This window comes from Pan troglodytes, chromosome 7 (genome assembly GCF_028858775.2).
Source record: "Pan troglodytes isolate AG18354 chromosome 7, NHGRI_mPanTro3-v2.0_pri, whole genome shotgun sequence".
Taxonomy (NCBI): Eukaryota; Metazoa; Chordata; class Mammalia; order Primates; family Hominidae; genus Pan; species Pan troglodytes.
The window spans coordinates 108,303,414-108,315,624 of record NC_072405.2 but is presented as its reverse complement, the minus strand read 5'-3'; the positions used below and the strand labels follow the sequence as shown (position 1 = coordinate 108,315,624).

Here is a 12,211-nt window from a genome sequence, read left to right as displayed (position 1 = left end):
CCTGTAAAAAATTAGCCACCACACCTGGCTAATTATTTGTATTTTTAGTAGAGATGGGGTTTCTCCATGTTGGTCAGGCTGGTCTCGAACTCCCGACCTCAGGTGATCTGCCCACCTTAGCCTCCCAAAGTGCTGGGATTACAGGGGTAAGCCACTGCGCCCGGCCTCTTTTTTCTTTTCTTTAGAGAGAAGTCTCACTGTGTTGCCCAGGCTGGAGTACAGTGGTGCTTGACCTCCTGATTCTCCCACTACGGCCTCCCAAGTAGCTGGGATTACAGGCTCGAGCGTCCACACTCAGCTGATTGCATATGTTCTATGTGTAAGGCCACACTGCAAGTTTCTTGCAGAACTAGGACCAGATCCCAGATGGAACTGGAAGTTGTGAAAAGAACAGGGGCTTTGGAGTCACACACATTAGCCATGTGCCCCAGGTCCATCCATCCATCTAGTAAGTAGGCTTACTAGACCTACTAGCTCCGAGACCAGGGCAAGTGACTTGTCTGTATGAAGCTTCGTTTTCTAGCTGTATTTGGTGCAATTAATGTTTGTGTTTTAAGGCTATTGTGAGGATTAAATAAGATCACAAACTAAAGCACCTGAAACCAAGTGCATGCTCCCTCCTTATCTCCTGACTTCTGTCCCATGTGTATGTTTCGATGTGGCTGCACAAATGTCTGAAAGTTTTCTGTTTTAGAAAAAGATTTACTTTATTGTTGATGACCGTGTAAACTGCTTCAAGTCTTACAGAACACATTTAGGCAGTTATCTATCAAAACTTTCAGTGCGTACACCCTTTGACCTAGTAATGCCACTCCTGGGAAACTGTCCTACAGATATACTTGCACACATTCAAAATGATGTAGGCACAAAGGAATTCATGGCAGTCTTGTCTGCAACAGGAAAAGACTGTAAACAAATTAAATGTCCCTCAATAGGGGGGCTGGTTAAATAAATCAAGGAACAGATTATTATGCAGGTACAAAAAAGGAGAAAGAAGTTCTCTGCATATAAATGTGGAAAAATCTCCATAGTGTTAGGTGAAAAAAACAAAGTGAGGAACGGTGGGTATAGTACACTACATTTTATAAATAAAGATGAGAGAAGGAAATAATATTTGCAATGCATAAAGAAACTTCGAAAGAATATATCAAAAAAAACCCCTAAAATAATAAGTGTGTATTCACAGGTGTGATTCGAACTAAATAGATGATGAGGATGGGGTGGAAGGTATACTTTTCAGACCTGCCTTTTCCAAATATTTTCACATTTTTGAACCATGTATGTAGTTTTTTTATTCCATTTCAATTAGCCGTATGCAATCGCCAGGCCTATCACAAAGACATTACCAAATGCTATTTAAGTGCCAGGCTCCAGAAATGACACAAGGCACACATTTGAAAGAAAAAAAAATCCCATTTATATAATTTCTATATGCAAGAAAAGCCTATACAAATTAAATTTAATGTTTATGATGTTTGTTCTTCAATTCAAAAGGAAAACTTTTGTCTCGTTAGGACCAGATGACCTAACTAGATGTCAGAGTGTGAAATATTGGGTGAAAACTGAAGGTATGACTGCAGTACAAAGAACAATTCACATAACTGTGAAATTCAAGCTTCATCTGATTGCCTAGGCCGCATGGACAGCAAGCAGCTAGTGAAAGTTCAGGTTAGAACAAACAAATGATTATAGCTGTCAGTGGAAATGTACACATTAACCTAGCAATGAACTTGTCAATAATTACCACCTATTTCCTTTGTCCATGTTTGGTGCTTGGGCTGTAACACCTTGGAAAGAAGTCTGCCAAAACAGATCCCATTTATATTAGGAAAGATTCGAGCAGTGATTATCCATGTTAGCAGAGGGCTAGGAACACTGGGAGGAGGGTTTGGATGTGAACGTCTAGACACCTTCAGGCACATTAAGGTCTGTGGAGTCAATAAAACCTTTGTGTTCAGATTGCATCGGATCCTCAGGACACTCAAAACAACAGAAATTGTCCTAATATTTAAAACTGGCTTCCAAAAACACAAGAAATTCCAAACTCAATCTGTCTAATTATCCTTCGGAAAGAAAAGTCTCTTTCTTCACACATTTCAGGGCACGTCATAAAAATCAATGTGTGACTACCACATATTAGGCACTGTTCTACGCTGTGAGGAGCACTGAATAATTGTTAACAATCAGAGTCTTCACCTCTGTTCTCCCAAACACACACACCTATCTGGTCAGTCATCTTGGGAGGTGACAGGAAGCAGCTCTGTGAGAGTCAGTGTCTAATGGGTCAGGGCAAATGTCCCCACATAATCAGTAGAATAGATTATTCCTGTGCAACCTAATGTCTACCTACTAGTAGCTGCTGTCTGATTTAAATTTATAACATAGGCTGGGCACAGTGGCTCATACCTGTAATCCCAGCACTTTGGGAGGCCGAGGTGGGAGGATCACTTGAGCTTGGAAGTTCAAGACCAGCCTGGGCAACATAGCAAGACCCTGTCTCAATTTTTTAAATAAAAAATAAAATAAATATATAATATTTGTATAACACATTATACTATATATCTTATTTAGGGATTAGACTAATATTTAGAATCATAATAAGGGATTATTCTATCCCTAAATAATATATATAGTATAGATGGCACGTGGTGGCTCACGCCTATAATCCCAGTACTTTGGGAGGCTGAGGCGGGTGGATCACCTGAGGGCAGGAGTTCGACCAACATGGAGAAACCCTGTCTCTACTAAAAATACAAAATTAGCCGAGTGTGGTGGTGCATGCCTGTAATCCCAGCTACTCGGGAGGCTGAGGCAGCAGAATCACTTGAACCCAGGAGGCCGAGGTTGCAGTGAGCCGAGATCATGCCATTACACTCCAGCCTGGGCAACAAGAGCGAAACGCCATCTCAAAAAAAAAAAAAAAAGATACATAGTATAATTTGTTGATTGTATTGTATTGATTTCATTGTTTTTAGATAGTGGGTGACCACACACCTAATGGGGATCCAGAGTGATCTGAGGCAAAAACAGATTTAAATCTAGTTAGCAGAAGCTGGTTTAAACATATAGTTTCTTTTTTTTTTTTAATTGAGTCTCACTCTGTTGCCCAGACTGAAGTGCAACGGCTCAATCATACTTCACTGCAGCCTTGAACTCCTGGGCTCAAGCAATCCTCTCACCTCAGCCTCCTGAGTAGCTGGGACTACTGGCCTGTACCACCAAGAGTTACATTCCCTGAAATACATGTTTTAATTTTTTTACAAAAATTTTTAGATACAGGGTCTTACTATGTTTCCCAGGCTGGCCTTGAACTCCTGGCCTCAAGCAAACCTCTCACATCAGCCTCCAGAGCCATTGGGATTATAAGCATGAGCCACTGTGCCCAACAAAGCATATGAGTTCAAAGCCCAGCTCTGATTCTTAGAAGCTCTGTGACCTTGGATAAATTATTTACTCTTATCTGTAAAAACAGGACAACCATAATATTTAGTCATAACATTGTTATAAGGATTAAATGAAGTAATTCATTCAACAAATAATTACTGAGGACCTATTATATGCCAAGCGTTGTTAGGCACTGAGAGTACAGTGAATAAATGCATGTACCAGACATGTAATAAACTTGAACTGTTTTTGTCTAAAAGTATGTACACACAAGCTTGGGGTTGTATATAGGATTTAAAGAAGTTGCAAGCTGCAGAAACAGGAATGAATTATTTATCGGGCCTAAGATCATGAAGCTGAAATGTTGATGAACACAGAATAGTATCTAATTACAAGAGAGTATTGTTTGATCGAGGGTTAGAAGCAAATAGACCTGTTGATTGATTCAACGTGTGTGTTGAGCAATTTATGCCGCATATTAGGTTAATTTTCTAAGGGCTAGAACTGGTTGTCAGGCATTTTAACATCTCTTCCATAACAACACCTATGAAAACTCAGAACAGCAATGAAAGCAAGAATAAAAAATGGAAGAGTGTAACTCATGTGGAATAGTTATTAATATTGATGATAAAATATTTTTAAAGATAAAGTTATTCATTATTTTCTGAGAGGATTAAAAACTGCATTCCACCTATTGAATACTTTTGCCCCAAAGTTACATTCCCTGAAATACATGTTTTAATCAGTTTAAAACTATGTAATGGTGACTCAGTACTCTGCTTGTTAAGCCAGGATGCTACTCCTAGGATAACTGAAGCACAGCATGGGGTAAGAGAAGTCAGAATAATAAAATGTATCTTCCTGAAGCATCTGTTTTCCCTCGGCTTTTCATATTGAAACCCACAAAAATCTATCATAGAACAGAATGCGAAACTCTACTTAATTTCATAACATAAAACACGAAACATCGAAACATCGGAGAAACTCCTTGCTCTGTCCTCTTGTTGCAGGTATGGAAGCTCTGGGTTCTCTAGGAGAAAAGTTAGTGAGCACTGTGCATTAGAAATGAATTTTTCCATCTTTTCACATTGTTGTCAGTGAGAAGGGGTTTACTTTTATAATGCTTTTAATTTTTTGTTTACTTCCTGACTTGTCATTGCTTTCCGTTATCTATGGAAACTAGAAATAAATTCTCATACACCATAAAAATAACAGCAACACAACATATTTCTGACTAGGACACAGCGGCTGAGCTTTGAAAAGCATTTCTCACCATCTGGTGCGCTCTACCAACAACATCAGAGGAAGACATTTCTGTTACTGCAATAACACAAGGTGCTAAGAGAAAATCTGTGAAAAGGAATTTACTGCAGTACAAAATCCCCGCTAAAGTTCGCCTTGCAGAAGACTGTAAACTAGCTTGACGGAGTTTGCTTAACCTCCATAGCATTGTCCAAAATGTTAGCCATTCAAAATCTAAGAAAAGTGAGTCGGCTGTAAAACCCTGTCATTCTCTAATTCATGTAACTGCGTTTATACTTTTCACAGTACTTATCACTGTCAGAAATGATCTTAGCCAATTGTTTCACGTGTTTCTTTTCTGTCTCCTCTACCCTCAATCTCTACAAACAGGGTCACTTGTATCTCCAGCATCTAGCCAAGCACTGGGGTATTATATAGCAGATGCTCAAAATGTCCTTGTTGAGTTTCTTCAGCAAGAGTCAGTGATGACCACTTTTGATCACACATACTTCTCAACTGATACTTAAGCCGAAGATAGGGGAAAGTGTGTCTGACCTATTCAGAGTGCAGGGACCCATTTGATGGAGTGAATGCTCCTCTGGATTCTCCGCATCTTTTGCCATCTTTGATGCTGAAACGCTAATGGGAGGGTAAATGGGGAAAAGTCTTTTTTGTTGTTGTTTTAGTAGAGACGGGGGAGCGGAAGATCTCGCTTTGTTACCCAGGTTTTTCTCGAACTTCTGGTCTCAAGAGATCGTCCCGCCTCAGCCTCCCAAAGTGCTGAGATTGCAGTCGTCAGCCACCGCCCCCAGCCTTGGGAGAAGGCCTTGATAGGACATTTCTCCTGTGTTTAAGGCAATGCCGAGGCTAACCGCCTTAGGGCTTCAACACCAACTCCCCGAGATCCCATCAGCGGACAGGGTGAGTCCAGCGCCCGGCCTCGGGCCCCGCGCGTCTCGCAGCGAGCGCCGCGGAGCGCACCAGGGCCGCCGCACCCGCGGTCACAGCAGCGCCGCTCCAGATTTGGGAGGAAATCGCGCTTTGTCCCGGGTTCTGCTCGCATCCTCCGGGACGAGGCCCGGCTCCTGCCAGGCGGGGGGCCACGGGACACACCCTTTGGACCTCCCGGGGAGTTAGCCCACCCGAGTCCCCAGCCCGGGCGCGGGCGGCGCCGGTACCCTGCTCACCGCTGGGGAACCTGCTGCTGTCGCCGGCCTTGTTGAGGGCGCTGCTGGAGCAGCCCATTGCGGGGAGCGCAGACACCTGTCTCAGCCCTGCGCGGGTGTCGGCCCGGAACCGGGATCCGAAGGCAACCGCACCCGTAGCCGCGGAAGTTTCTCCAGCTCTGCAGCCCGGCTCCCTTGGACGTAGAGCGCAAGCGCGCAGCGGGGCTAATGGTAGGGGGTGCGCACCTGGAGGAGGAAGGGAGCTGGCAGGAGGTGGAAGGAGGCTGGGAGCGCAAAGCGGAAGAGAGCGGGAGGGCCAGGACGCAGAGGAGGGCAGGGACGAGTAGAGCCCAGGAGACAGGAGGGGAGACGGTGGAGGGTATGGCACAGTAAGAGAGGAAAAGCCCCTAAAGCAGGGATAGGGAGGATGTCAGGGGGCGAGGGCGAAGCGCTGGGAGGTATCATCTGACTCATCACTAAATAGCCAGGGAGGCGAGGCGGCCTTGGGACTAGGGGCTATTGATTGGTAGACTAGATGTGCGATGACAGTCTTATTTTCTTACATAACTACAATTACCACAAGGAAGTTTAACTTTGATACAGTACGATTTAATCCACCCTCCATGTTCCCTTTTTGCCAGTTGTCCAATCCAGGACTGCAGGTTGCATTTAGTTGTGTCTCTCTTTAGTTTGCTTTAATCTGAAGTAGTTCCTCCAGTCTTGCTTTGTCGTTATGACTTTGACATTTATTAACAGAATAGATCTTTTTTTTTTTTGAAACCGAGTCTCTCTCTGTTGCCCAGGCTGGAGTGCAGTGGCGCAATCTCGGCTCACTGCAACCTCTGCCTCCCGGGTTCAAGCGATTCTCCAGCCTCAGCCTCCAGAGCAGCTGGGATTACAGGCGCCTGCCACCGTGCCCAGCTAATTTTTGTAATTTTAGTAGAGACGGGGTTTCACCATATTGGTCAGGCTGGTTTCGAACTCCTGACCTCAGGTGATCCACCCGCTTCGGCCTCTCAAAGTGCTGGGATTACAGGCATGAGCCACTGCGCTCGGCCTTTTTTTTTTTTTTTTTTTTTTTTTCTCCGGAGATGGAGTCTCACTGTGTCACCAAGACTGGAGTGTAGTGGCGAGATCTCAGCTCACTGCAACCTCCACCTCCCTGGTTCAAGAAACTCTCCCTGCTTCAGCCTCCTGAGTAGCTGGGATTACAGGCATGAGCCACTGCGCTCGGCCTTTTTTTTTTTTTTTTTTTTCGGAGATGGAGTCTCACTGTGTCACCAAGACTGGAGTGTAGTGGCGAGATCTCAGCTCACTGCAACCTCCACCTCCCTGGTTCAAGAAACTCTCCCTGCTTCAGCCTCCTGAGTAGCTGGGATTACAGGCATGCGCCACCATGTCTGGCTATTTTTTGTATTTTTTAGTAGAGACGGCATTTCACCATGTTGGCCAGGCTGGTCTTGAACTCCTGATCTCAGGTGATCCGCCCGCGTGGGACTCCCAAAGTGCTGAGATTACACATGTCAGCCACCGCACCCGGTGAGAACAGGCTTTTTTTTTTTTTATTTGAGACATGGTTTCACTCTTCTTGCCCAGGCTGGAGTGCAATGGCACAATATCAGCTCACCACAACCTTTGCCTCCTGGGTTCAAGCAATTCTCCTGCCTCAGCCTCCTGAGTAGCTGGGATTACACGCATGCGCCACCACACCCTGCTAATCTTGTATTTTTAGTAGAGATGGGGTTTCTCCATGTTGGTAAGGCTGGTCTCGAACTCCCGACCTCAGGTGATCCGCCTGCGTCAGCCTCCCAAAGTGCTGGGATTACAGGCATGAGCCATCACGCCTGGCCAGGCCTTTTTTTAGAGAGAAAGAGGCTGGGCACGGTGGCTCATGCCTGTAATTCCAGCACTTTGGGAGGCTGAGGCAGGAGAATCTCTTGAACCCGGGAGGTGCAGTTTGCAGTGAGCCAAGCCTGCCCTCCAGCCTGGGTGACAGAGCAAGATTCCATCCAAAAAAAATTTTTTTATAGAGACAGGAGTGTTGCCATGTTGCCCAGGCTGGTCTTGAACTCCTTACCTCAGGGGATCCTCTTCCCTTTGCCTCCCCAAAGGGCTGGGATTACAGGCATGAGACAATGTGCCTGTGATTTTCTAATTACATTATTCCTTCTATATTGATTAGCTGCCATTCTACTACAAAGTAAGGAAGTGCTTTTCCTTCCCCCCATTTATTCACTTACATCAGTGAGCACTCATGAAGTCTCACACTATCCAATGTAGTATGTTACCATCTGTGAGAGTTTGCTAGGGGTGCTATAACAAAGTACCACAGACTGGATGGCTTGAAGTACAGACATGTATTTCCTCATAGTTCTTGAGATTAGAAGTCAAAGATCAAGATGTCAGCAGAACTGGTTTCTTCTGAGGGCTTGTCTTCTTGGCTGGTAGATGGCCATCTTCTCCATGTCTTCACTTGATCTCCCCCTTGTGCTTGTCTGTGTCCTAATCTCCCCCTCTTATAAGAACACCAGTCATATTGGATTAGGGCCCATATAACCTCATTTTACCTTAATTACCCATTTAAAGGCTATATTTCCAAATACTGTACAGTCACATTCGTAGGTTCTGGGGGTTAGGATTTCAGCATATAAGTGTCCAAGAAGACAATTCAGCCCATAATAACATCATTTTAAAATATTTGAGACAGAGTCTCACTCTGTCACCCAGGCTGGGGTGCAGTGGTGCAATCATAGCTCACAGCAGCCGTAAGCTCCTGAGCTCAAGCAATCCTCCAGCCTCAGCCTCCTGAGTAGCTAGGATTGTAGGCATGTGCCACCATGCCTGGATAATTAAAAAAAATTTTTTTTAATAAAGATGGGGTCTTGCTATGTTGCCCAGGCTGGTCTCAAATTCTTGGACTCAAGTGATTCTCCTGCCTTGACCTCTAGAAGCTGGGATTACAACACCATAATTATTTACTTTGATGCTCAAATTGCCTAAAATTTGCCATATTTGTCTATGCGGCTCATTGGATACACAGCCCTGGGCTTTACTATGTGTTTAGAGGTCCCTCCCTTCCTTCTTTTTTTTTCCCTTCCTCCCTCTCTCCTTCTTTCTCCTCCTCCTCTTCCTCTCCTTTTTTTACTTTCTCTGTCTTCCTCTCCTTCTCTCCCCTGTAATTCAGGCCTGAAAAATCTTGGCCACTCAGCAATTGAATCACTAATCCCTTTGAATGCAGGGAGACTGGGTACCTTTGAAGAAGTGTCCTTCATAACAATACCAATATGTACAGTGATTCTACCTTCTAGCCTTCCACCAAGGGTTACTGTGCCTCAAGGAAAGAGAAATATGTTGAAAGTGGCTAATGATTTGGCCGTATGGTTACAGACGTGGAAGGAACAAGATTACAGGATTGGCACAAGGAGTTTAGGGGAAAGGAATTAGATGGACCTTTCAGAGTGAGTCTAGATTTGGGGAGTATTTGTGTCTTATGTAAATGCTTACAAAAGGCCCTGTATTAGTCAGCTTGGACTTCCATAACTAAATTCCATAGACTGGGTGGCTTAAACAACAGAAGTTTATTTCTCACAGTTCTGGAGGCTGGGAAGTCCAAGATCAAGATGGGGGTCAATTCAGTTCCTGATGAGGCCCCTTTTCCTGGCTTTGCAGACAGCCACCTTCTGGCTCTGTTCTCACATGGAAGATCTCTCTCTTTTTTTTTTTTTTTTTTTTTTTTTTGAGACAGAGTCTCCCTCTGTTACCCAGGCTGGAGTGCAGTGGCACAATCTCGGCTCACTGCAACCTTCACCTCCAGGGTTCAAGTGATTCTCTTGCCTCAGCTTCCCGAGTGGCTGGGATTACAGGTGTGGGCCACCATGTCCACCTAATTTTTGTATTTTAGTAGAGACAGGGTTTCACCATGTTGGCCAGGCTGGTCTTGAACTCCTGACCTCAGGTGATCTACCTGCCTCAGCCTCCCAAAGTGCTGGGATTACAAACATGAGCCACCACGCCTGGCCTCTCTCTCTCTTTCTTATACTTATTCTCTTGCACTTATTAGGCCACAGTCCTATTGACTTAGGGTCGGACCCTTATGACCTCATTTAACCTTAGTTACCTCCTAAAAACCCAGTCACATTGGGGTTAGGACTCCAATATATGAATTCGGGTTGCGGGCAGGGGGACACAATTCAGTTCACAGCAGGCTTCTACTTCTGATGGCGCATTTTAAAATTAAAATCACATTTCATTTTATTAGATAGTGGAATTTCGAAAAACTCCATTCTTCCGAAAAGAGAAATGCAATAACCTCACAGATTAAATATCAATATGTAATTTAAAATTCTCTGAATCTTAATACTTTCATGTTAAACCAGGGCTTATTGAGCCCAGTTAAGTACCCCACTTTTCCCTGTCAATTATCTTTTAGGAGTTCCCTGGGATCTCTCACTTTTCCTTAAGGGTAATTTGTCAGCCAAGCCATGGTATCTTCTATTTTCTTCAGAGGAAGCATTTTATAATTAGGTGAACAACCATAATTCTGGGCTCAACACTATGCTCTTCCTCTTACCAAGGTTTACCTGGCTAAGTGCCTAATTTGCCAGCAGCAGCAAGAAGCTGAAATGGTACCATACTTTGAGAGGACAGCAGATGATCTTTACTGTAATGGACACTGCATCAGATTTGCTTTTCCTGCCTATCATGCCTCTGCCAGCGTCACCCAATAGTGTGCATACCACCAAGATGGTACATTCAGTACAGCTGGCCCTTCATATTTGCAGGCTCCACATCTACCGATTCAACCAACTGCGGATCAAAATAATTCAGAAAAAAACAATAAAAATAACAATACAACAATAAAAAATACAAATAAAAAACAATACCGTATAACAACCATTTGGATAGCATTTACATTATATTAGGTATTATAAGTAATCTAGAGATGATTTAAAGTACACAGGAGAGTGTGCATAAAATATATACAAATACCACACCATTTTACATTAAGGGACTTGTGCATTCATGGATTTTGGTATCCTAGGGGAGGGGGCCTTGGAACGAATCCCCCACAGATACTGATGGACGACCGTACTGTATCTTATCAAGGAACTCATTTTATTGTGAGTAAGGTATTGTGAGACAAGTAAGGCAATAGGTTAATTTCTGTGTGATTTACTGGTCTTTCCATTTACTTCATCATCCAGAAGCAGCCAAACATATACAATGGTGGAATGGCACATTGAACATTTGGCCAGGGCCAGGCACGGTGGCTCACGCCTGTAATCCCAGCACTTTGGGAGGCAGAGGCGGGTGGATCACTGGAGGTCAGAAGTTGGAGACCAGCCTGCCTAACATGGTGAAACCCCGTCTCTACTAAAAATACAAAAAATTAGCTGAGCGTGGTGCTGCACACCTGTAATCCCAGCTACTCAGGAGGCTGAGGCAGGAGAATCGCTTGAACCCGGAAGGTGGAGGTTGCAGTGAGCTAAGATCGCACCATTGCACTCCAGCCTGGGTAATAAGAGTGAAACTCCATCTCAAAAAAAAAAAAAAAAAAAAAAAAAAAAAAAAATTGGCCAGGCTCATGACTGTAATCCCAGTACTTTGGGAGGTTGAGGCAGACAGATCACTTGAGGCCAGGAGTTCAAGACCAGCCTGGCCAACATGGCGAGACCCCCATCTCTACTAAAAATACAAAAATTAGCCAGGAGTGGTGGTACATGTCTGTAATCCCAGCTACTCGGGAGGCTGAGGCAGTAGAATCGCTTGAACCTGGGAGGCAGAGGTTGCAGTGAGCCGAGATCACGCCACTGCACTCCAGCCTGGGTGACATAGCGAGACTCTGTCAAAAAAACAACAACACTCAATTATAGTACCAGACAAGGTAAGACTGAGGTGCCACCCTGCAGTTTGCATGGTGTGCTCTGAATCAGTGACTAATAACTTGTGCTGCTTCTCTCATGACCTGTATATGCAGATCTGGCTTCTTGTTCATTTGTGTTTTTGTTTGTTTCTTTGTTTGTTTGTTTGTTTTGGTTTTGGTTTTGTCTGTTTTTGTTTTTGAAACAGGATCTGGCTCTGTCACCCAGGCTGGAGCACAGTGGCGCAATCTCGGCTGACTCAACCTCCACCTCCCGGGCTCAAGCCATCCTCCCACTTCAGCCTCCCAAGTAGCTAAGACTACAGGTATGCCATCATGCCTGGCTAACTTTTGTAATTTTTTTTGGTAGAGGCGAGGTTTCACCATGTTGCCCAGGCTGGTCTCAAACTACTCCTGAGCTCACGTGATCCTCCCTCCTAGGCCTCTCAAAGTGCTAGGATTACAGGCATGAGCCACTGTGCCTGTTGAACTACAAAGTAAATTTCCTTTCTGCTTAGTTAAGCTACTTTGTTTCTGCTGCTTACAAGTCTCCAAACTA

At 44.3% G+C, this 12,211-nt stretch overlaps 1 protein-coding gene across 2 annotated transcripts in view; it reads right to left on the bottom strand.

The window, feature by feature from the left end:
- The window catches only part of ERICH5 (glutamate rich 5), a 36,201-nt gene extending 24,878 nt beyond the window's left edge, over nucleotides 1-11,323 (bottom strand). The window contains exon 1 of one of the 2 annotated variants that reach the window (XM_016959716.4): nucleotides 5,814-11,323. In XM_016959716.4, the coding sequence (XP_016815205.1) occupies nucleotides 5,814-5,871 (58 nt within the window). In that variant the 5' untranslated portion in view covers nucleotides 5,872-11,323. The remainder of the gene's footprint in view (nucleotides 1-5,813) is intronic. The other variant, XM_016959715.4, reaches the window with a different exon arrangement.
- Between the last annotated feature and the right edge of the window lie 888 nt (nucleotides 11,324-12,211).